Source organism: Argentina silus, assembly GCF_951799395.1.
Source record: "Argentina silus genome assembly, chromosome: 7".
Lineage (NCBI taxonomy): Eukaryota > Metazoa > Chordata > Actinopteri > Argentiniformes > Argentinidae > Argentina > Argentina silus.
The window spans coordinates 10512464-10537360 of NC_139661.1; the positions used below are offsets into that span (position 1 = coordinate 10512464).

Sequence of the window (24897 nt, forward strand, 5' to 3'; positions counted from 1 at the left end):
AAGGGAAAGCCATGCAGAATATAACAATGTGGATTACAGGTGTATTTCTTGGCAAGGTCTATACTTGCCGAAAGGGGGATCAGACTACAATTAAATTGATGATGATTTAGGGGTACACATTATTGGTACATCAATGTGTTGTCTTTAAAATGATTGATATAACCATTGAGTATTGAAGAATATAACTTATAAATGCCTCATGAGTCACGAGCTTAGTTCAACTCTGGTTCAACTGCCTTACCCAAGCAGAACGCAAAATATACGCTTGTTTTGCTGTAAACAAACAATGTACAGCTTCAATGTATAGTTAAAACTATATATTTTTTATCTCATGGATGGTAAGCCCTTGCATTTACCTCCATCTATGTATTTTAAAGTGGTTACATTTCTCCAGCCCCATCCTTCAACTGTTTACCAAATAAAGTGGCAGGGCAAACCAAACTTCATGGGAGAGCTCAGCTCAGCTAATGCATTCAGAGGCCTACATTTCAGGAATGTAGGAATAATAAGAGAAACAATCCATCCCTTGTAGTATAAAAATAAACTGACATGGTACTCAGTTGATTTTTTATTTTCATGTTGCATCAGAATTTCTTATAAGGCACAGTCTGAATTTCTTGAACAATATATTACTGAATTAAAAACAGGTTCTTGTAACAAATATTCCTTACTGGTATCATTGTGACAAATGAAAATATAAATATACATACACATTTTGAAATCTCCCTTTTTCATTTCGAGATGAGAGTGGACACATAACTTCATTCAAGGACCAATGGGATGAATGTTAATAAATGAATGAAATACGCTAATGATCAAGGTAATCATGACAGAAAATAAAAACAGACACATTCTACCATTGTGTTCTGGCACGTTTTGGACTCTGTTTTGCAAATTCTATTTTTCATTTCCCTAAATATAAATTTTCACTGAAAGCCATTTCATACATATCATTAGTTACATTTTCAACTAATTGTACAAGGGCTTGCAGGTGTTACAGTAAACTATTTGTTTGAACATTTACCTACGGTTCTGATTTGAAAGGCACTCATACATAATGAAATGGCATATCACACAGGTAATGTTATCATGTTGTGGCCAGCCACTACCACTGTTTTTTTCTTTCAACTACATATAGGGCACATCAATCTATTTTGTTTTACTTTGTAGAAACATTACAACAACTCTGAGCTTAGATTCTTCATGTTTTACTTGACCGAAAGGGATTTTTCTGGTCTAGAATGAGGATACATGTTCATGGCATAAACATTATATGGAATTCATTCCATTTGCTAAACACATTAAATTCTAACTCTTTGGCACAATCATTTCCCTGAACACGTTTGAATTTAGAAGCTTCACTAAGATGGGCTGGGAATTTTTTGTAAACACCATAAAATGTATTGCATGACAATACTGAAGATCAAAACTGCATTATTGCAAAATTGTATGCCATTACAATACTAGATGATAAAGCATTGAAACATGCACATCTGGTGGAGTCCCTTACAGTGCATAAGCAGTGCTGTTTAAGTTCCAGGAGGGGGCAGTCTATGTTTAGATGTAATTCTGAGACTCCAGAGACAAGGTACATTTGGGAAGAGCAAAAAAGCAAAAAAGGATAGAAAAGGATAGGGCAGTTGTAAACTCCCCAATGCTACTAGGCCATGACATTTGTCAGTCCTGCTTATGAGTTTATCAGGCATGGGGAGTTCCCTCTCAGTGCTGATGAGTATCTCAATGTGTTGTAAAAAATGAAGGTTTACATGTTCAAAAGCATATTCTCTCTCTAGCTTTCTGGATCCACACATTCACAATTGTTCGAGCACACACACACGCACACACACACACGCACACACACACACACACACACACACAAGTGCATACATAATTACACAAACTACAAGAAAACATATAAGAGCAAAAGGTACTTCACAGAGGAGATGCGTATAGTTGTACTGTGGAAATGGACAATCTTGGACTCCATTTTGTGCTATAGTTGGTATGCATAGAAAAAGAATACAAATGAAACAATAATTTTTCCTTAAGGTATCCAAAATCAACATCTTATGCCAATTTTAGACTTACTATAGCTTGTAAGAATTCCTGTGAAATGTAGTACAATAAATGAGCATTTTAGATTTGAAATATGACAAACAAAAGACAGGCCTTATTAATTTTTTTTGCATTTCGCGGCATACCCAAACCGTTTTTATTTTTCATGTGACAGAGGCAAGAGTACAAGTTTAAGGTCCTGGTTGCCTTTATGATTTTTTTCAACCTCAAATCAGGTGTAAGAGACCATTACAACATACTGTAATCCAATCATATCAAATGTCTGTCAAGGTCCACTGTAGAGCGGTGCTGTGAGAGGGTTCGTGTCACACTGTAGTTTCACTCTTCCACATGCCACTTTTCATCCCCACAGAGTTCTGGGATTGGTCAGTGCCACTTGTGTCATGCTCCAGCTCTAGCACAGGTCCTTTCACTGTGCCATTAGGGGCAGTCCCTGGCACAGTGGTGGTGACGCAGTTGAGAGGGTAGGAGCACCGCTTGGCATCCCGCTCAGCAGCCGCTGCCAGTTTCAGATTGTCTCGGCTGGCACTGCGCCTCTGAGCACCTTGCATAGCCATCCTGCTGGCAACAGATGGGAGTAAGGGAAAGGGCTTACGGCTGCCACTACTGCCCCCATCACTACCCTCAGAAGGACTGGTGGCCACCACCTCTCCTACACGCCTCCCATTGGTTAGCGGGCTGGCCTGGCTCTCTGAGTGGCTGTGGTGGAGGCTGCCGTTCTCACTAGTGGCCTGTTTGTGACTTGGATGGGCAGAGTTGTGCTGCTCTATACCTGTGGGTCCTAGTGCTCCCATACTGCCCCCTCCCCCACCAGACCTCAGGGCTTTCAGACGGTAATGACCTCTGCCTTCACCCCGGTGGTGATACTGGCTGCTCCCTTGCTTAGTTCTGCCACTGACCTTCCTCCTCTGAGGCTGCACAGGGGCTGCAGAGCTTATCGTGGGCAGCAGATTGTTTGCTGGCTTAGTGTTGTTTTCAGTACTGGTGCTGGTGTTGGTGCCTGCAGGGGCACGTGTAGCATTGTTGGTATTGTCTTGTGCCACCTGCAGCAGGTTGGTGAGCTTGCAGGGCCCAGGGCCCACAATACTGATCCCACTGGGGGTGGAGGACGACCTGGCCGATGAGGAGTTGTGGGGATCGCCTGGAGGATGGCAGCCTATAAAAAGTTGCGATCCCTGTTCAGAAGTGGTCTGCACCCCACTTCCAGTGGTGCAGGTGTGTGTGTAGACTGCCATTGGCTGGGAGCGGCGATACCCTGGGCAACAGCTCAGCCAGGAGGCCTGCACATCCAGGCGTCGGAAGCAGTGGTGCACCACCAAAAACACTCCCAACACTATGGCAGCCACTCCATAGAAACAGCTGAACAACAGACTCCTCTGTTCTGTAAACCACATGGCCATGGCTCCACAGCCCCACAGTGTCAGGAACAGGAAATGGGTGGCTACCAGCACCAGGAACTGCACTTTCAGGGAGTACTGGTCCTCTGGAGCCATCCCTGTGTGCATGGTTCCCACCACAGAGTCTGTTGACAGGACACTAGTGCTACCACCCAGAGCTGGCTGGCTTTCAGGCAGAGGGGCAGACAGGGAGGATCCTGCGCACTCTTTGGAAACCCGGTGCCTCAAGCGGAACACAGTGCACAGAAAATAGATCCAAGTCACCAACACCACTAAGCCTGCAGGGACAAAGAAGGCCCCCAAACTAGGCCGCCACACCAGCCAGCAGCTATAAAAAAGGCAATAAAAAAGTCAGTAAGGTCATAGCAATACAAGCATACCTCTGTCTATTCAAATATCTCCAATACATGTCCAGTTCAAAAGATACAGTGTCAAGGGTCAATGTGCCAGTGGGTAAAATGAACAGAACTTACTAAGGGCTGTTGTCCCCATAGTTATTGACGTTGACAGCTGCAGTGATCCCACATATAATCAGAGGAATGCCACCAGCTATCAGATAGAACCTGAAATCAGGACAGACACACACATTAGACGAGAGGGACCAAAAACCAAACAGGAAGTTACTGAGAACGAAACTCACTAAGCGATCTACTGTAGCATTGTAATGGGATAGGTTTGTCATGCAGTAAAAACGATCGAAAATGTTTGACTGCATGACAAAGAAGTTTCCAATTTCTTGTCATTTTTGTTGTTTTCTCCATGTAGGCTAGGATATGTGAACTATTTAAAGCTGGTGTGATTCCAAGGCCCTGCAGATAGCTGTCTGTGATCTAAACAGAGCTGTTTGTTGGGCTACCTCTCTGAGCTGAGACAGTGTAACAAAGGGCAAAATGCCACAGGGGATGTACTGTATGTGTGTGTGTGTGTGTGTGGGGGGGGGGGGGGGGGGGTAGGGGGGGGGGTGATTTATCCTAGGGCCAGGCAACAACCAGAGGAGCACCAGGGCAGATAGGGGTAAGAGGGGGGGGGGGCATTAATGAGGAACAGTGGGCCCCCTGTATCACCCTGCCCAGATTTATGATATTCTCCTCAACCTCTGTTATCCTTTGCTCATATATTCTACTTCTACCACACTCTGGGCTCTGTGCATCTGTCACTACAGCTCCTTTGTGCCTTAGCAGTATTCTGCTTAGCTTCCTCCAAGGTTCTTAAAAAACAGAAGGGCTTTGGTTGTTGCACACAATGGTGGTCTTTGATATGACACAGTCTGGGTGTCTATTTACATGAATCCAGTCATTTAAAGAACTCCCTCATCCATCTCAAGCAAAAACCTGTTTGACAATGAGTGTTCTGGCAAGTTCTGTCTCACCCTTATGACATCACTGACCTGAGCATTGGCCGCTGAGTAGGTGGAACAGGAGACTCTCCATCTGGTTGCCGTGGCATTCTCCAGACAGCCTCTTTGTAGATGACTCTGGCACTAACCCCAATCCATAGCAGAGTCGACAAGGAGGAGTAGTGGAGCGCGATGCCCACCTGCCACGAATCACATCAGATCTTAGAGAGAACCCACACACATTACATAGTAGAAAACATAGGCTGAGAGGGGAGGAGCTTACTGCTTGGCACACCACCGGGTAGCTGGTCAGGGTGATGCCCCCTGCGTAAATGGCTGTGGTCATAGCGATGTGGAAGCAGGTATTGAGTAATGTGTGCCAGCTCTTTCTGGATATTCGAATAGAGCTGCAGAAGGAGAAAACAAAGTGCATTAGATGGACTCAAATTCAAATACAACAAACACACATGAACGTATACACACACACACACACACACACACACACACACACACAGTACCTGTGGTGTAGTATGTGTGTGATGATGGTTGTGAAGAGGCAAAGGAGCAGTACTGCAGTACAGGTGTAAACCACAGGGTGGAGTACCCTCCCTGGGATGGGTAGTGAGTCTGGGAAATCAGGAACCTTATAGGAAAAACAAATAAGGGTAATGAAATAAAAGTACAAATAGGATTGGTCTTAAACAGGTTACTGAGGACAGTGATAAAAGAACACAGTCCTTCAATGAAGTTATCCAGCCAGGATCTCGTGAGTGATTGAACAGGGCATGCCTCTCCTACCTGCAGCACGGCGTAGTTGCTGAGCAGAGAGCAGCGCAGGGTGGAGGCTGTGCTGTCAGTGTGGGCCAGCTGACAGCCTTCCTGGCTCCACCCGGCATGCTTCTCCAGGGCCTGCAGGCTCCAGTGGGCTGCCACGGGGTCACTTCCCGGGGACGAGTGGCGCAGGGACACGATGATGGGCTCTGAGTGATTCCACATGCTACACCCATCTGCCAGGCAAAGAAGGAAATGATCATCACTGTCACCAGCTGACAATCTTAGTTTTAGAACACTTTTTGAATTATAAATTGAATTATGTAAAAATGACACTTTGTTTATAAAAAATGAATTGAATTATGTAAAAATGACACATGATACCATATCTGCGGCTATGTTGGTGGAGCAAACATTCAATTCATGTAGAAAGAGTGCCCCAGCAGCTCCCACCAGCCGGCTCCCTTACCTAGGCCCACATAGATGACAGGGGTGTTGACACTGCGTCGGCGGGCGTGTTCTCCAGGACTGCTAGAGTTCCCAGTGAAGGGGAAGAACCGTCCTGTACGGAATGCTACAAACTGGAGCTTACAGTCTGAGGGGGAATCCGGAGGGAACAGAGTGGCAGGGAGAGACACAGACGCCAGGGCCACATAATTCTGGAGAGAGAGAGAGAGAAAGAGAGAGACCATTACTCTTCAAACTGTTTTCAAAGATATTTGGTCACATGGAATTTGGAGGTGATGCTCAGGTGTGGGTGAAGGGGACGCTGCTCACCTTCAGTGGGAAGGAGTTGAGGGAGGTGTTATGGGTGCCTGTGGTGCAGCGGAAGCGGAGCTGCTGTTCGTGGGTGGGCTCTGCCCCCTCCATGCCCAGACTGCCCACTAAGCTTTCACGCCGTTGGTAGGCTGTGCAACTCATGCCAGTGAAGTGGGCAGGTCGGATGAGATGGGCCTCCATCACAATGTTCCTGGAGACCTTTGGAAAAAAATCAGTTGGAAATAAGTTAGCTGAAAGCTACAAGACCCTCTCTTCCTACACTGTTATGGCTACAGAAGCCTACTGTATATACACATAGACATACATGAAATAAATCCATGACAATTCTCATGATAGAGGGCAATAGATTGAAATTGAGGAGGACATGATCCTAGACTTCTAGTACCTCTTCTTAGTATGTTAACGGTTTTGAGGGTACAGTACAGTATGAGTTTTTGTCCTACCATGGAGAGGTCCTGGGCATGACTGTGGAGCTGAGGCCAGGCCAAGGTCTCCAGAGAGCGGACTATGGAGCTGCAGGCCCTCTCCTCTCTCTGGGCGTGAGCCAGGATCTGATCATCCACCTGCATCAGGTTACTGCCCATCTCTACCAGCACCTCAGACAGCTGACACACACACACACACACACACAAACAAGGAAAATATGAATAAAAGGTGACATGCAATACTATATATTTATAACAACCTCTTTTACAGAGCAGAGTCGTCACACCTCTCGAAGTTGTCGGACATATTCCATGAATTTCTCCATCATCTGGGCCACGTAGAGCACATCCACGGTGTCACTGAAACCTGCTGCTTCCAGGGTGTACGTGCGCACCTGATGCGCCAGAGTGACTGCATTAGAGGCATTCATGGGCATCTGGAAAAAGAGTGAGAAAGTACCTTGTTAGTAAATGCTGGATGTGAGGATACATTTTAACTTTCATTTAAACTGTTTATGTATTTATCCTAAGCACAGTATTTGGTTTGAAGTTGGTGAGGCACTGGAGTAAACAAACTTGGGACAGCACAATAAGGCTGGCTCTTACCAGGATGAAGGTGTGGAGGACACGTGTGATGTCGTTGGTGTAGAGACATTTAGAGTAGTCTCCTTCCTCCCATTTCCCTGAGCGGTCACAGTAGCGCGATGCCTTCTTCTGCTCTACACCGCCCCCCATGGACAGGGATGGGTAACGCAGCTGGAGACAGTACTGATAGGATGTGATACCTGCCAGTGTCCTTGGCCACCTGGGAACAACGCCAAGGTAGGATGATGAAGGGCATTCAAGCAAAGAGACAGTTACTTTTGTGGATATTTTGTGCTTTCCTCCTTACCTGAACTCCCCCCGGTTGTTGGTTACTCTCTCCTCTGGACAGAAGGAGGCGCTGTTCTCCAGCACTACTATCTCAACACTGCGGGAGGTGTTGCCCCGCCCAGTGGCTACCACACATTCCCACTCTCCACTGGCCTCCACATGCACGTTGAACAGGATGAGCTCACTGAAAAGAGGAGACAGATCAGTCACTGCTATCACCACATACACCACATGACCTATCAGCAAAACTAAACAAAATATGTTAATTTTCATAAATTTATATGAACCAAATACTGGCCTCATAAATCACCAACAAATCATAAACACATTTCATATGTGCAATAAACATATACCACAGCTGATATAAAGAACAGGCGTGGGGTGAGTGGAACAATGAGAGTGGTGAAAAGGTGCAACTCAGTGATGTAGTACCTGGTGATGAAGGTGCAGTCATGTACCACACTGCTCTCCAGTTGGACGCCCAGCTCAAGGTCAGAGGTCACCAGCTGACCATTGTGGCGCCAGTGCAGCGCAGTGATTTTGTCCACCAGGGCGGCGGTGCAGTGGAAGGGCAGCCTGTCCCCTTTGAAGACCACCTGGCGTTGGGAGGGCAGGAGGGACAGAGTGTGCAGCTCCAGAGGCCCGTCTGAGGGACCCACAGGGAAAGGCAGATGAGACCAAAAAAAATAACTCTGGGTTATTTCTGGTTCTCTTTTATTGCTAAACCTTAGCTAATGTTTCCGAGGAAGCCATTATGAGTCTGCTGCTTTCGGAATATTGGATGCAGACAGCACCAATTCATACAGGCAAACCACAGCAGAGTTGTCAACACAGGCAAACACAGTGAGATGATGCACTTGGAAATACAGCCCACTGAGTGAAGAAGCCAAGGAGAAGAACTAGACTTCTTGGTAGGAATACAGTAGATCAGAGATGCCATCAGAAGACACAACACGTACAAACATTGGTCTTTTCCTGTTCGATTGAGTCTCTTACACTGTATATACTGTATATGCAACTAACATACTTGGGACATCTAAAAACTCCTCATTTTGAGGAGACACCATATGTCTGTCATTCACATACTCCAGCTTTTGAAGTATCTGAGGAGTGATAGCGGTAAACCACCTCATTCATATGCATTTAGTTTATTGTCAGACACTGACCACAGCTCAGCTGACTTTCCCTCAGTCCACGAAGGGGCTTTCCATGGAGGCTTCTGGGATAGGCACAGAGGGTCTCATCCCCCAGCCGGGCAGAACTAGTGCGGAAGAACCCTGGCACCCAGCGCAGCCCACAGTCACATGACAGGAAGTCAGAGTTGAAGTTCCTGATTAAAACAGGAGGGAGTTTTACAACATAATTTATCATGGGAGATAACTCTGAGGAGGTTGCACACTTGCACTCTAATGGCACATGTTGCACAACATTTAAGATGATATATTTAAGAGTATATTCTCGGGTGGTCCATTATAGGATTAACATGTCAGATGTGACAAAAGGGTGTCTGTTGCTGGGTTTTTTCACGAGCCAAAGCCTCACTAAGTCTTTGTGTAGGGAGAATACTGTGCTCACATTGCCTGGTTTGCGTTCATATTTATTATAAACACTGTCTGAAGCAAACACCTAAAAAGTGATTTCAGTGATATTCTTAGAGTATTAGAGGTATGTTTGAGAGAGAGTTGTGAGAGAGGGGCAGTGACCAGTACTCACACCAGCTTGAGAGAAGGAAGCTCCTGGAAGACTCCTGGGTCCAAGGTAGATAAGATGTTTCCAGATAGGTTCCTAATAGACAGATACACAATGCAACAATCAATCCATAGGTACAGTAGGCATAGACCAACTGTTATTGGACTTGCTTTGTGCCTTACAGTTTAGTGAGGTTGGTGAGTCCCTGGAACATGTCTGGAGTCAAGCAGCCAATACGGTTGTTGGACAGGTCGCTAGGAAAGATAAAAATAGGGGTATAACATTGAATATTTGTCATTTTGGTGGTCATCAAGATACATTTGTTTCGTATTTAGTTCATCAACATATGTTGCACTAAAATCAGCATATGTTTTATTTCGGTGATTTCACTGGAACAGACAAAAAATGCTACTGCAGCACATTTGCCAAAAAGTTAAAATAGACTTCTGCTTGTTATTGTGATTTGTTTATAGTGACGTAAGTGGCTTGGACTGCATCTTTCCCAGTAGTTTCCATTCATTTCGCTATCCAAAGCAAAACTTAAGACAGTAAAAAGCTACACAATTGGCTATGCAATGCTCTGGTCGCCTGTCAATTTACCTTATCACTAAGCCATGCAGACCCCTGGAGAGGCTTATCACCAAAGAAGGAGTAAAAGCACTCTAAGACCCAGGCATGCTCTGTCTGCATGTAAGGACACTGTCAAAGAGGTCCCTGCCCTAATGCCCCTCTGACACAACCCAGCAGAGAGCTGTCCAGAGCGTGTGTTTATCTCTCCCTGTTTGTTTTGAAAAGCCCCAGACCTTGCAGGGAAAACACAAGCAGGGAGGGAGGAAGACAGTCACGCAGTGCAGCACAGAGGACCAGAGGCGACCGCGACGTGACCAGACCTCACGGTCCAAAAACACAATGAGTGAGCAACGAGCGGTCGCAAACTGCTGCCCTGTCACATCCAATAACGTGTGAGGAGCCTCCACACGACCCTGAGGTTTCCATGGCGGCGGAGCGGGGCACCAGACATGTCATCCCAGGCCCCCACAGAGATCAGCAGCATAGCTAAAACACTCAGCTTAGGGAACCCAGGCCTGTGTGGTGACACTGAGAGTACTGTCTCATATATAGCTTAGCAGGACATCTGTAATTAACTGGCATGATGACAATATGTTTATGTGAGGAAATGAACATGTGTACAACAATATGTAATGAAAATGGGGCAAGTGGCGAGTATATAATACACTGCTGCATTATAATAATAAGACTACAGTCAAGCAATTTTATAAAGAGGATAACCATTTTTCATGATTCTAAAGCATTATTCACTTACAGCTTTCGAAGCTCAGACAAGCTCTGAAAAGCTCCAGGAATGATGGTGCTGATCAGATTGCTCCTGAGGTCCCTGTGGAGAAAGAGAGACATCAGACTAGAGGTCAGAGAAGAAACTCAAAAGCTCAGGCCTTAAACTACTTCTTTAATTCATCGAATTTCAGCCATTTTCACACAGTGTTTGTAAGATAGATGGTAAATACAGTAGTTGGCCACAGTACAAGATTCAGCCCATTTCAGCATTTCAGTACTAGGAAAGTGTTCTTTATAATAACTGGGAGTGGATACATATGCCCCAAACATGGCCCCACTAGTGAAAAAACAGCAGGATATTTTTGCCTTGGCATGGCTTGGAAATCTTACCCCAACAGCCACCTGGGCTTGGCTCAAGGAAAGATGCAAATACTTGACCAAAGAAAATATTGGTGGAATCCAAGCTCGCTAGCAAGGAGCGCTACTCTTTTGGTACTCGTTTGAAAACCACTCTTCCCACGATAAAGTTACTCTAGCTATTGCCAAACCATAAATATTAATTTCTTTAACTACCTTTGAAGTTGTACTTTCATACTACCCACCACATTTCCCTCCACCCTCTTCCCGTGCCTTGCCCATTCCCATGTGTTAAACCACTCAGCAACATGCTCCTCTCCATTGGCCAACCTGCCTGAAAATTAACCTCTGAGACTCCAAGAAGGTTTTTTATTGCCCAGGTGGGAATAGGAAGGTTGGAGGGGGTCATCAGACAAATGGTTATAGGCAGGACATGGCTGACGTGTGTTGGGAATGTGATCCTTGTTCCAACAGCATGAAAAATGCCTGCTCCCAGAGGAACAGCCACAGAGGAGGATTTCCTTACAGGAGCTCATAGACATCAACACCAACGTTTAGGGAGGCATATTTTTCCCCCATTCCAATCCTTCCCAGCATGCCATTGTGGTAGGCAGGAACTTTCGGGACTTTTCGGTCCACGACACCACAACGCATTATCTCAGATACATTTTCCTAACCACACGGCCTCACACCATTTAAAATGAGAGCCCCTAAAACCTCAGACATCTCCTTCCCCACTCTTGTCCGCCGTCCAGGAGATGAGAGCTATTTTGATCAAATCAGGGAAAGATCATCTGAAAATGGTTTCCAGTAAATATGAGGGCACAGCATGGCTGGAACAGAGGAAGATCAGGGCTTTGTTGGTCAGGATCCATTTTGGTCAAGGCCATCAATCAAATCAGGATTATATATCAGAGACAGGTCATAATGATGGAGCTGAAGTGATCTGGCTGTGGACCAGAGGCCTGAGGGCTGATGTGTCCGTCTGAGAGAAGGCAGCCTTGGGCAGAGCAGACCAGCTCTTTCAGCACATGCCAGACCCACTGACAGAACACTTTGCAACAAGTTCAGAGCTCTTTATAGAGGTTGAAGTTTACCCTGAAGAACAGATTTACAGAAAAACGCTACCTTGTCATATCTGTTTGGTAGTAGTCAGTGTACAGTATGCATGGCAAGAGAGAAAGAGAGAGTGAGGGTTGAGAGAGGGGGGGGAGTCTGTGTGTGAATGTGCAAACAGAAGCCTATGTACAGTATTTGTGCTTGTGGGTGGTGAGTCAATATCTCAACCTGCATAGTGTGTGTGTGTGTGTGTGTGTGTGTGTGTGTGTGTGTGTGTGTGTGTGTGTGTGTGTGTGTGTCAGTAGCCGTAGTAGGACTGTTGACCAGGGAGGGGAGAACAATGCTTCTGTTTCCGGGCTGGCGTGTCTCGGGGCTCATTAGTGCAGTGATGAAAAGAGGGGCACTGCCCACAACTTCCTCCTGCTGATGATTGTCTCAGACACACATACTGTTCCAGACACACAAACACACACACACACGCACGTCGGCACACACAAGTATGCACACATACACACACAAACACACACACACACACACACACACACACACACACACACACACACACACACACACACACGCATACACTCATTCACTAAGCAACATTGAGAGATTGTGTGTCCATAAGAAATGGTGCCTCATAGATACAAAATCTGTGCACCCAAGAGCAAACACACATTCCTCCACTGTGCCACAGAGACACACATATTAACATTACTCAACATAGACACTCCACAACGACTGACACTCACGTGTGCCAAAGATTCACAAAGACACACACAAGAAAGAAGAAACACACACTATGTGCCACATACAAACACAGGCACTGTGGTCTAAAGCCCCCGCACACGTCCAGTCTCAAAAGTGAATGCGATTCCCAACGTGTCAACAGCAGTTCTCAAATAGCTACTTAATCAAGTTACATATGCACCCACTTGTCTGAACTTCCCACAATCTGCTCTTTCATACACAGTCCTTGAAGCGACAGTGCAGAGTGTGTGCTTTAGCTCTATGAATATCAACAGTCCAACACTCCGATAGACTCTCTTATCACTACGCTGGGGAATGTGGAGGAGCACCAGAGTCAACAGAGCCTACAACCCCAGTCCCGGCCCCAGCAGGCCACACACCCAGGCCCTCTGCCCTCTGAGGCATCACCCTCCTAGGCATCGACTTCACAGCTCAGTGGCCCTGACACTGATGACAGGAGCTGTCACCGAAGAAGAAGACGATACGAAATGACATAAGGAATTCAAGAGGCCTCCTTGCATGTCACCTTGCTACATAGCATGGAATTGTAGCCCTACTGTAGGTCTTCGGTGAGTTTGGAATGTTATAAACATTACTGTTGAATAAGTGTTGAATAAGTACTGCTGCTGAGTAATTTCACTTCCTTACAGTATGCTGCTTCCCACACACTTTTACACTCTCCTACTTTTCCTTACCACCTCCTGATTTGCTGCATGAACATAATGGAAATAAAGAGGTTACTATATCCATGGATGATGATACAAATGAGAGGTCTTGTGTCTACAACTTAGGCAATGTTAAAATGAAAAACAATTACAGTCTTCCAACTGGATTTGAAACCAACAGCCTTCTGGGTCCAGTTCTTTCTCCTCTACACCACATGTGGCCTGTATGATTAGGCTTTGACAGTGTCTAGCCTGCTACCACTCTAAACCAGCCATTGTATGCTTCAGCTGGGCCTAACACCAGGGGCTGCCATTTAAGACTCTATTTCTTCCCTCAGTCTTCTCCTGATCAATGGGGCTGGTCCTCCGCTGCAGCTGAAGAGTCATTTCTGTCTGGGACGGGACAGGGCACAAGCACCTGGGGCCCAGGCGGGAGAGGAGTGACATGCTCGCAGGGCAGCAAGAGGGTCATAATTAAGACGACTGCTCTAAAGCGCTCCAAACCTGGAGTGCTCCATTATCAGGAGCACAGTGGCAGAGGCTGGAGTGCTCCAGTGACATTGTTCAGGCCGTGGCCCTGGGGAGCGCTGGGAGAATGACTGAAGCCAGGGAACGGCCACTCATTATCGGCAGACTGGAATCAAGAATTTCCTGTTTCACTCCATTAGGGAAGGGTTTTTTTAGGTAGAGAGAAAGCATTCCATTCCCCATATTCTATATTGTACCATTGTCCGTCTGCAGATGCCACACAACACAGGGAATTACCCTTCACAATATAACAAGTGTTTATTTGGGTTGTGTATGTGAGAGAGAAAGAACGAGAGGAGCTTTGAGCAGTTAACTGGCACCTTGGTCCCGACAGAGGTCAGTGGAGACCATTTTTGTGCTGCGTGTCATTTCCTGTCTCGCTGGCGTCTCCGGCACAGGCCCTTGCTCGTTTATTTTTACAGTTTCCTTTTTCTCTTTTTTTTTACTAGCTGCTTTTCCCCTGTAGGGAGGGGCAGGTGGGGTTGGGGGACTGAGACACAGAATCGGCCCTGTGTAATGGCCCCCCAGACCCCCCTTCCCCCCTACACTCCTCAACACACTTGCTCACAATGGGGGCTCTGTAACACAGCCCCCAAACCTGCTCCTGCCTTCCCCCCCCAAAACAGGAAACCAGGATCTGCCGAGCTCTTGTTTTTCTACTAATTTCCTGCTTTCCTGCCCCTTCCACAGATTATTTTCTTTATTTTCTTTTTCTGGTTCCCCTCAGATTGGATCCCTAATCTACTTTTGCTGGTGTGCATCTGGAAACCAGTTGCTTTGGCCGTGCTGGTTCCCCTGAGCTGCAGCTTGGAACCACTGACAGTTTGTTCTTTCACATCGATAATGACCTGCTGACAAATGATGAACAAGCCTACGATTAACCTTGAAAATACAATCAAAAGAGGTCAAAGGCTCACACATATCCCTCAGGTGAACATGCAGTGAAGGAGCTAAAACGTCCAGGTGATTTAAGATCCTTTCATGAATAGTGATCTACCTGAAATATACTGTACCTGAGTTGGTGTAACTCAAAAGGAACTACACATTTTCAACACTGGGAAAGGACGACCAACAAGCCAACATGCACAAACTCCTAAACAGTGAACTGACCTGAATGAATAAAGCCCACAGCTCTGGCCATCACTGGCAGTGATTTAAACTGTGGTACCAACTGCCCGCTCGTTGGGAGAAGGATATACAGAAATAGCTATGTATACTTTTATTTGAAGTGTAACATTTCTTAGGTTGATTATATGTTTCTACAGTCTGCTGCAAGGGGTTCTGGAGACCATTCTGCCAAGGAAAACTCTGGAACCATGGACTGTTATTGACTCAAACTCTTATTTCTGGAACAGCTCTCCCTATGACAAAGGGGGCGATACTCACTTTGACTGCTCTCTTGATTGCAATCAGTATTCACCACAATGTACAGTGAATGTCAATTTGAACATTATCCCTCTACTTGAGTATAGGTCTATCATCATTATGTGGACGAGAAATTAATCCTGAAAATGGTCTTTCTCTGTTCCATATCTATACAGTAATAAATGAACAGAAGGATCTAGGTCCAAATAAAAAAAGGCAATGAAAATATGAAAATCTCGTAAATCTATAAAAAAATCTATTTTAAAAGCAGACAAAAACAAAGCCATCTATAGGCCACCTCCTCTCAAAGCTCTGCCAATAAGTTGGTAGACATTAGTTTGGAAATATTTTCCCTTACATTCAGGGTTGAGAGTGGGCCAACTCAACCATAGGGAACGGTCTGGCACACAATGTCTTTCATACAAAATATCAATGAAAAGGATAACAATTACAGGCAATGTGTGAATATTCACCCAGTGGGCGTACTTCAGCTTGTAGACAAGTAGTGAGAGAAAGAGGGGGGTGGTAGAACCGGCAGGGAGACAGAGAGCGGACTGGGAGGGGAGAGGAGGGGTGAAGGTGGGGGGGGGGATGCAAAGCAGAGAAGGAGTGAGAACGGAAGTGGGGGGAAGGAAACATGGAGAAACCTCAGGCTCTTGAGGAGAAAAATGCCATTGAAATCATATCAAGTTTGCTGAATGTGTGTTCAAGAACTACTGGCATATGAAGCATTCTGTTTAGTAATGAGCTTATGAGAGGGTTTGCTCGTCGTTTCAATAAACCCCTAGAGCCACGATTGAGTTAAGCTTGCAATACAAACACTCCCCGTTCCTTCAGTTTATCTCACAGACACATCTGGAGTCTATCAACCCTTACTGCCCCCCCCCCCCCCCCCCCCCCCTTTTTTTGTTTCCACTCTCTAGCAAGCTTAACCCCTTCCTCACTCTCCACCCCTCATGTCACGCACACTCATTTAGTGACCGTTCCCTCACAGGGGCCATTCAATGGTGTGTGCGGGAAAACATACAACGACAACACAAGCGGTCATTTGTTTGCTTAGTGAGAAATGAGAGTCTCGTGTCCAGCCCCCTCTGCTTCTCGAGCCAGAGGTTCAGGTTGGTTCTGGGAGGACTGATGAGATCAGACGCGCCGTAGCGCTCAGTCAGCCTGGACCCGGGTCTAGACGGCAGGGCTGCTCGCCACGGCCACCACTGCATTTACATACGAAACAGGGTAGAGTAGTGCCCACCTCTGCAGTATACTCCCACTCATCCAGGTAATTTGCTTAGCCTCTGTGGAAAATAATGGTAATCTCCCACCAAAGAAAACAACTGCAGCTTTATATAAGGGAAAGTGCTGGAGTGCACTCTCTCTAACCAACAGTCTTCATACCATCTTTAGCCATCTCATCTCAACTTCCCCTGCGTCGGATGGTAAAGTTGTTTAAGTTGGCCTAGTTCCTAACCCTGACTGCTCAGAATGGCAGAGAGGATTTCAAGGTCTGTTTCAGCAATGGCTCAGGCGAAGCTAGAGAGGCTCCTGACTCTCCTTTATATAACTGATGTTATCGAAAACAAATATGAATGAATAGGAGCACAGTATTTAGTATTTAGAAATTAGAGTGGTGGATATTCATATTATATGAAGGACTGGAGCTTTCTGTTGGACTGCCTCAATCTCCACGACTGCACATTCTCATGCCCCTCCTTGACTTATAATGGTCATGAGTTTCAATGCAAACATCCCCTCATACTTGCCCTTCTATATAAATCACAAACAAGTGTGTGTTTCCTGTTCTCAACTGAAGTGGCCCCAAAAATGCAGGAAGCATGGAAAAAAGAGTCCCAGTTTGACACAGGCTCACTGGAAACAAATGTTTCTTGCACAAACCAGGGTTAGGATGTACTACATGCTATAGGGTCATTTTATGATATACAAAAGGAAATATAGCCTACAGTACAGGATCATTTCAGACGGACCGTTTTGTTGACAACTTTCAACAGCCTGCCAACACTGGCCCCTTTCAGCTAGCCTGACCCAACCCCAGCCAATGTAGCTCTTCCTTCCCTGTCCACCACAATGCTACTGCTCCTTGACCTATCATTTCTCTGCCTCCACTCTCCCTCCACTCTGCATCTCCCTCTGTGCTCCGTCTCCCCCTGTAGGGTGAGCAGGGCTGGTAATGAGGGCCCCTTGTGCCCTGCCTGTCCCGTGTCCCATGGTGCAGTGGGGCCCTGTTGGACAGGAGCCAGGCCCCTTTTCTGCTCATTATTCTCATTACCTCGCCTCAAATCAGTGCAGGACAGGCTGCTGGGATCTGTCCACAACTCATAAAGGTCCCTGCTCGTTAGTGGGCCAGCCTCGTTAGGGCCTGCCTGCATCAGCTCCCATCAGAGAGGGTGTATGAGGAGGTGGAGGCACCAGAATAGGTGTGTGTGTGTGTGTGTGTGTGTGTGTGTGTGTGTGTGTGTGTGTGTGTGTGTGTGTGTGTGTGTGGGTGTGTGTGTGTGTGTGTGTGTGTGTGTGTGTGTGTGTGTGTGCACGCCCATGAGTGTGTTGACTAGGGAGACCTAAGGGTAAGGCAGGACAAAGAGAGAGAGGGACTTAACATTTGACATACAGTGTTAGATCCCTGAAAGACCAGGTATGGTTCCATCAGTCTTACATCCCAACAGTTGGAGTGGGGAAAGCTATATAGTACGCACCGATGCAAGTGTATATTTTGGAAGACAAACCTTTCAAAAAGAGCTGTACCACACAGTGGTCCTGTACGAGGGCAAAACAAACAAGGCTAAATTGCTCTTCTGCACTTGGGTGGTTTGGCAGTTTATGAAGGCAACCCTGGCTTTGAGGAGGTTTGTCCCAATGAAAGGGCTGACTGTGTAGAGCAACACACTGTCTGGCTAGGTTGGAGGAGGGGGGGGGCCTGCCCTGTAACTGTGCTTTCATACTCATAACAGAAAAAGCTCTGATTATGTTCAGCTCTGCTTGGATGACTGCTGGGTGGGGAGGCTGAGAGGGATAGCAGGCCTGTTTAGAACGTCTAGGCTCAACATTATGCAGGGAGAGAGTTGGGATGCCCATAATAGGACACACACACACACACACACACACACACACACACACACACACACACACACACACACACACACACACACACACATACACACATACACACATACACACACACACACACACACACACACACACACAGAGGTACTGATGCTGAAGTAGAGACTGAGATGGACTGGAAGCAGCAATAAAGTGGCTGTGTGTCCTAGTCACATTAGGGAAGGGCTGGAGTGTAATTCCCTGATGTGTGTTTACCAAGCCCTCGTGGGCTGGCCTCTGATTACAGTACTGACCACATATATGACTAACTGCTCACTGCTGCACCAAATGACAAGCACATGTAGACAACAGGCTGGAAACAATGAGCAGACCTGAACGTTGACCAAGTTAGAGACAAAATAACAACAACAACAACAACAACAACAACAACAACAACAACAACAACACAGCACACAGAGGAAGACAAAAAGAAAGCAGATAACAAGATCTATTGTTTATCGATTCCTATTTCATCTTTACACCAACGACTTTGGGTGTATTTCAAGGTGTTATAATTCATATGCAGACAGTCATTTTCCCATGAGATCATTTTTAATTGTAGGTTGTGAACAGGTCAATTACAGAGCGTAGAACTCGGGATGAGTGAGCAGACCTCCACTGCAGTGTGTCAGAGGGCCAGTGGAGGTCTAAGCAGAGGAGTGAAATGAGCCCTGTGTGATTTACAACATGTCCTCTGTTACGCCAGACGCCCACGGCCGAGTGTGTGTGTGTGTGTGTGTGTGTGTGTGTGTGTGTGTGTGTGTGTGTGTGTGTGTGTGTGTGTGTGTGTGTGTGTGTGTGTGCGTGCGTGCATGCGTGCATGCGTGTGTATGAATGGTTTTGGGGATAGAGGATGAGGGTTCTGTTATGTGTCTCTCTCACAGGTCTGGGATATAGTCCTGCAGGGCTGCTCCACCCCCTGCCCCCTGCTAGTTTTACCACTGTCCCAGGTACAAGGGCCTGTTAGTGGGCGAGCTCAGGTTACCCACCCCATCGACCCCATAGCACCCCAGGGGGCCTTGTCTGCACTTGCAAAAACAAGCAATATCAGCTCATTTTACATCAAACAAACACCTCTGCTCAAGCCAAGTATTCCAGAGCCCACCACAACTAAGAACAACGCCGCTACACAACTTCTTACTATAATAAAAACAGTGAAAATACATTTTAATGGATGTTGCTATCAATATGATGTCTCATTTTCACCAACATTGACAAGGTTATCATGCCATCCCCTAAAATGGTTGCTACAGAGCTTGAGAAGATAGTTAGAACATGGTCACATAGGAGTATTGTTGTCTGGCGTAGTTCACAGGGCAGACATTAAAGCAGCAGTTCCAGCAGATTCAGCTCTTTTTTTGAACTGGCACGTCTGGGTTGAGTTGCAGTAGGTAGGTACTAACGACTGCAGCAAATTACGCTATTTTTCTTTCTTCCAACATTTTTTAAAAGCTTGTTAACTTCATGTGTGGTAGCTCAGAGTGCTACTCGCTCAGAGTGAACTCAGATCCCTTAAGCATCCCTTCCCCAAAAAGCGGTTGCCTCCTAGATATACAATACAGTATGCCGCCCAGAGATGCCCACAATTTAAATATGTATGTTTTGTTGATACAATGTAAAACATCACATCCGTAATCAGTGTCACTCAGCCCTTATATTTGTGTTCTTATGTTGACAATAGCAGGGGACATTTGAGTGCCATTGATCAAGATCAAATCCTCAGAGGACTGTTGTCTGTAAGGGGCCATTATAATCAGTAGTGTTGCACACAGTTTTCAACAGATATTGCACAAGCTAGGCAACGGAATCATGCATACTGTGGCCACATCTGAGCCAGAACCAGCTCCAACACACGTCTCCTCCCAGAGATCCCCTTATCTTGTCCTGTAGAGCGGGGCTTCCCTGATAATGACGGATGGTGGTGTAATTATGCGATCTTTTCCACATAACTCTGTGATAGCCACTTTGAGTGTTTCATCCTCCCTGCTGGAAGTCGGCCCACTGGATAGCAGAGCTGCGAAATGCACAGATCTGACAGATCTGACTACCCTGGCTGTCTTTACTGGGCCCTACAGGGCTCCCCAACCTTGGGACACATGGGCTCCAAACAAACCGCATTGGGCCTATGAACATTCAACAACATGCCAATAATATCTCTATGAGATCATCAGATCAAAGACTCAACTATATTGAGAATGACAGCTGGTACTCACAGTTTTTCCAGAGCATAAAGTCCAACAAAGGATCCATTTCTCAGAACTCGGATGCGATTGTTGCTCAGGATTCTGTGAACACAAGAAATCATTAGTAATGCCACCAGTGTTGACATGAGTTTATTACAAACACACAGATAGCTGAGCTTTATTTGTCACTTGCCTTGAGAGCATAGAAAAAGAGGACTGGGATTCTAAGAATGATAAATGGCTCCATTTAACCAATTCTGTTATGAGAAGGTCACATCCTATAGATAGAAACCCACTGCATGTTCACGTCCCCCAGAGCCAGTCACATATGTGATTGGCCTGGCTAGAGACTTAGCTGAAGCTGTTTTCAATTAATCCTAAAGACTAAATAGAATTGAGTTTGGGGGGAGGGGTTGGAGGGCTAGGAAGCTGTAATCTTGATAACCATCCTGGATACATTTTTACATCAAAAGGGAACAGCGTCCACATCAAACGAATGCTCTCACCATGATAATTACCCCTCTCCCTATTGGCAAATCATTTGGCTTATAGGGCTCTTATCATCTTATCAGCCAAGAGAGAAGGGCTCCCTGGTCAGGCATGCACTGAGTAGTTGGTTGAGATCCGCTTTGTCTGAGAGATCATGGATCTCAGACATCATGGATAATAGTACTATTTACTGTAATGGGCCAGCCCATAGGGAACCACTGCTGACTGAGTCAGCTACGAGGGCAGAAAGGCTATCTGTACATTCCACTGTAACATCCCCCCCACCTCCCACCCCTACCTATGGCTGCCCTCTGCCCTAAGCCGAGACACAGCTGCCAGGTCTTCACTGTGTCCGCTATGATACCTCACATCAATGTAATGTGTTCAAAAGACAAACCTTCCCCTGAGTACCCTGTGCCCCAGTACATCCCTGTGTGTTTGGCCCTGGCAGGTCGGCTGTGTGTCTCTGTGATCCCCGTCCCCTCGCCAGGGGGGGGTCAGGGTACAGCGGGGGCCCGGCTCAGGCGACAGCCCGCCGCCATTAACACGCCTCCAGCCTCACACCACCCTCTCCCCTTCCCCACGGCCATTTAATGGGCTGTTTGTGAGATGAAGTGTGTTTTTAATCGAGGCTGTGGAATGGAGAATGGGTGTGTGTGTCTGCCTTTAAAAGAGGGAGCTGACTGTGAACAGCCTGTGAGATTTACAGAGGCAGCAGCAGTCAGTCTCCCTGCTTCCTGCCACATCCATAAAAACAGCCTTCAGCTCTTTGCCTTCTAGCTCACTTAATGAACCGATTTAATCATCCCACCCTATGACTGTAGGAGGACAAAACGGTCACTTTTGAGGGCGAGTTTGCAATCAATACAGGGTTATTCATCACAAAGTCAACACTATGATAACGGAATGGACACATTTTGTAGAACATTAGTATAACATAAACACTCTGTCTACTCTGTCAAAACTAATGCTGTCCAATTGTTTCTTTCACTGAACCAAATTCTATTCCGAGCCATTTAATAACAGCAGAACATGCAGACTCATCTGTATCCTGGTCATCATAGGGCGTAGCCTGAATTTGAACCTGTGACTCCCAGACCTAAGGTCTCACGCTTCAGTTAGGCATAGTATCTCTCCTATAACTCGATGCAGGCCTGAGATGAAAGCTACAGAAGATCCGGAACTGCCTGAATAATTCAATACAGATAGGAGAGGAGAAAGTCACGTCTGGCAGAGAGACAAGCCATTTAATTCAACACAGACAGTTTAGATACAGATAGTTCCTTTTTGACTAAGCTTATTATTCAGAAAAATGCAGATTAGTCTATGGACGGGGTGTGCGTGTATGTGAGTGTGTGTGTGTGTGTGTGTGTGTGTGTGTGTGTGTGTGTGTGTGTGTGTGTGTGTGTGTGTGTGTGTGTGTGTGTGTGTTTGTGCGTGAGAGAATTGGGTTCTCTGTGATAATTATCTCAGAATCTCAAACCATTAGCCTTGAGCATATCCATTTCAACTGAGAAGAATCACATTTGCAACTTTGTATAGCACAACTCGAAAGCTCACTTCAGCAAACAAACAAAGATGATGAAACAATCTCATTGAACCCTGTGAAAACATAATTTCCAGGAAGCCAGGGGCCTGACGATTCAGGACATTAGCATGTAATTTTCCAAGTCTGTAGTCGTGAATCTCTGATGTTTGGAACACTGTAGCAGGGAGCACATTGTTCTTTCACAGGATCAGTGTAAACAATACAGAGAGAGCAACTCTGAGAGAGAGAGAGAGAGAGAGAGAGAGAGAGAGAGAGAGAGAGAGAGAGAGAGAGACGGAGCTCTGTAAACAGCCTGAAATAGGCAACGCTCCCATCAGGCTAAACAGGAAACCCAGCCAATTAGCTGTTTATTCAGGTCCTGGCTGACACAGGTCAGGGGTCATAAGGAGAGCGCTTCCTGGACAGCCATCAGACGCACAGAGCAGTGTCCAGGAGCAGGTGGAAGACAGAAGGACCGGAAAAGGGAGCGGAGAAGGATATGGGAAAGCTTCACTCTTTAGTATACAGAGACTGTTTATGGTATTTTCAGAAGCACTGGAGATGAGTGGCTACTAAAAGCAAGGGTCACATGCAGTATCTGCCTACCATCAAATTGATAGAGTGGCCTTGTCTGAATGGCCTGCATCTACACATCATAATTGACAGCTGGCACACTGAGTTAATCTGCCTCCAAATACAATTGCAGCTCTATGGTTCATGGCATGAAAAGAGCACTAATTTAGTCCAGGCAATTCAAGGTATCTCAGGGCTGCATTAGTGCCCTCATTCATTTAGCCCTTTCAGACCAGTGGCCAATGAGTAGGTCAGGCTCAGTAATTGAATCCATCTCAACTCTATGTTGTCCTGAGCATCTTGCGAGAGGTTGTGTCAGGGTAAGAGCCAGTATCGTCTCATCTCATCTCTCATCTTATCATAAAACCAGGACAGGGATATGATTTCTCCACAGGGAAAATAATAATAATAGCAGAGACAAGTACAGCACGCTGAGGTGTGTTTCTATAGTAACTGATGGGACAGTATCTCAGTCGGCGGCCCCCCTTGGCGTGCGACTGAGACAGTAATTCAGTGGGATGCTATACACACTCCCAGACAAAGGACCCTGTCCCAGCAGTAGCAGACCGCAGCAACCCCTCCCTGGGCCGTGCCACTCACTTTGTTGGTTTCCTCAATTTGTTTCCTAAACCCACAAAGCCTTTGAGGGAGACATGAGGGCATGTCAGCATATCCCAAATTGTATTCATTCACTGATTTATTTCCACTCCTTCCACTCCGGGAAGAATAGGAGTGGTGACTCGAGGCCACTGTCTCTTAGGAAACCTTTTCAGGAAGGTTCTGATCCACTCCTACGGTATAGCATGTGACACATTGCCACAGGTGACAAGAAGCGGGTAGACTGTGCTTATGTACAGCCTACAAAGCCAAGGTACAGTAACCGCTGCAATGAAGAAACTTGGAAAAACAGATACTGGCAGCTCCGGGATGATATGAATGAGGTTTGTTACCACATAGCTAGACAATATACTACCACATCTCCAATAATCTGCAAACAATTTATTGCAAACATTTTCCATTATTTTCGCTTGAAAAATGTCTGCAGTTACTGTACTTTGGCTTTGTAGGATGTGTGTTTATGTGTGTTTATGTTTGTGCATGTTTGCCTGCAGCTGCAGGCCATATTCAATTATAGTGCACAATTGTTCCTGTGGTGGTAATGTGAAGACATGCTATATACAGTAAGAAGACATACACTGTGTACAGCTGAACAGAAGCCTTTCAGCTATTCAGATGACAGCTGGGTGCAGAAAAACAAGTTTAAGATGCCATCTCCTTCCATCTCCTCGTCGCTGCTCCATAAACTCCTCCTCAAACAAGACAGGATATCCTGTCTCTCAAATCGCACATGTCTGTTTCCTATAAAGGTTGGTGTAAAAGACACTTTGAGTCTCCTTATCTGACCCTCAGATACACTGTAGTATTTGTCTGTCTCTCATTCTAATGAGAGATTATTGGAGTTGTGTTCTAAGGATGGAATCCTAACTCGAGATCTGCGCACAAATGTAAAGATTTACGGGAATGCGGCACGTGCAGATCTCGAGTTAGGATTCCAACCTAACCTGCATATTGTCACTTTGGAGTCCTCCTCGCTCACTAATAGCTGCATTTAACGTAGCACATTTGATGATCTTGAGGCTGCTGATGAT

The 24897-nt window shown here is 46.0% G+C and overlaps 1 protein-coding gene across 1 annotated transcript in view; it reads right to left on the bottom strand.

The window, feature by feature from the left end:
- Positions 1–555: 555 nt before the first annotated feature.
- The window catches only part of adgra2 (adhesion G protein-coupled receptor A2), a gene marked incomplete at its 5' end in the record, with an annotated part of 34397 nt that continues 10055 nt past the window's right edge, over positions 556–24897 (bottom strand). The window contains 18 exons of the mRNA XM_083674208.1: positions 556–3801; positions 3947–4036; positions 4861–5009; positions 5093–5216; positions 5328–5452; positions 5608–5816; positions 6050–6239; positions 6358–6558; positions 6804–6965; positions 7073–7222; positions 7392–7590; positions 7678–7842; positions 8091–8304; positions 8825–8988; positions 9372–9443; positions 9530–9601; positions 10672–10743; positions 20689–20760. Coding sequence (XP_083530334.1) covers positions 2382–3801; positions 3947–4036; positions 4861–5009; positions 5093–5216; positions 5328–5452; positions 5608–5816; positions 6050–6239; positions 6358–6558; positions 6804–6965; positions 7073–7222; positions 7392–7590; positions 7678–7842; positions 8091–8304; positions 8825–8988; positions 9372–9443; positions 9530–9601; positions 10672–10743; positions 20689–20760 — 3850 coding nt within the window. The 3' untranslated portion in view covers positions 556–2381. The remainder of the gene's footprint in view (positions 3802–3946; positions 4037–4860; positions 5010–5092; positions 5217–5327; positions 5453–5607; positions 5817–6049; positions 6240–6357; positions 6559–6803; positions 6966–7072; positions 7223–7391; positions 7591–7677; positions 7843–8090; positions 8305–8824; positions 8989–9371; positions 9444–9529; positions 9602–10671; positions 10744–20688; positions 20761–24897) is intronic.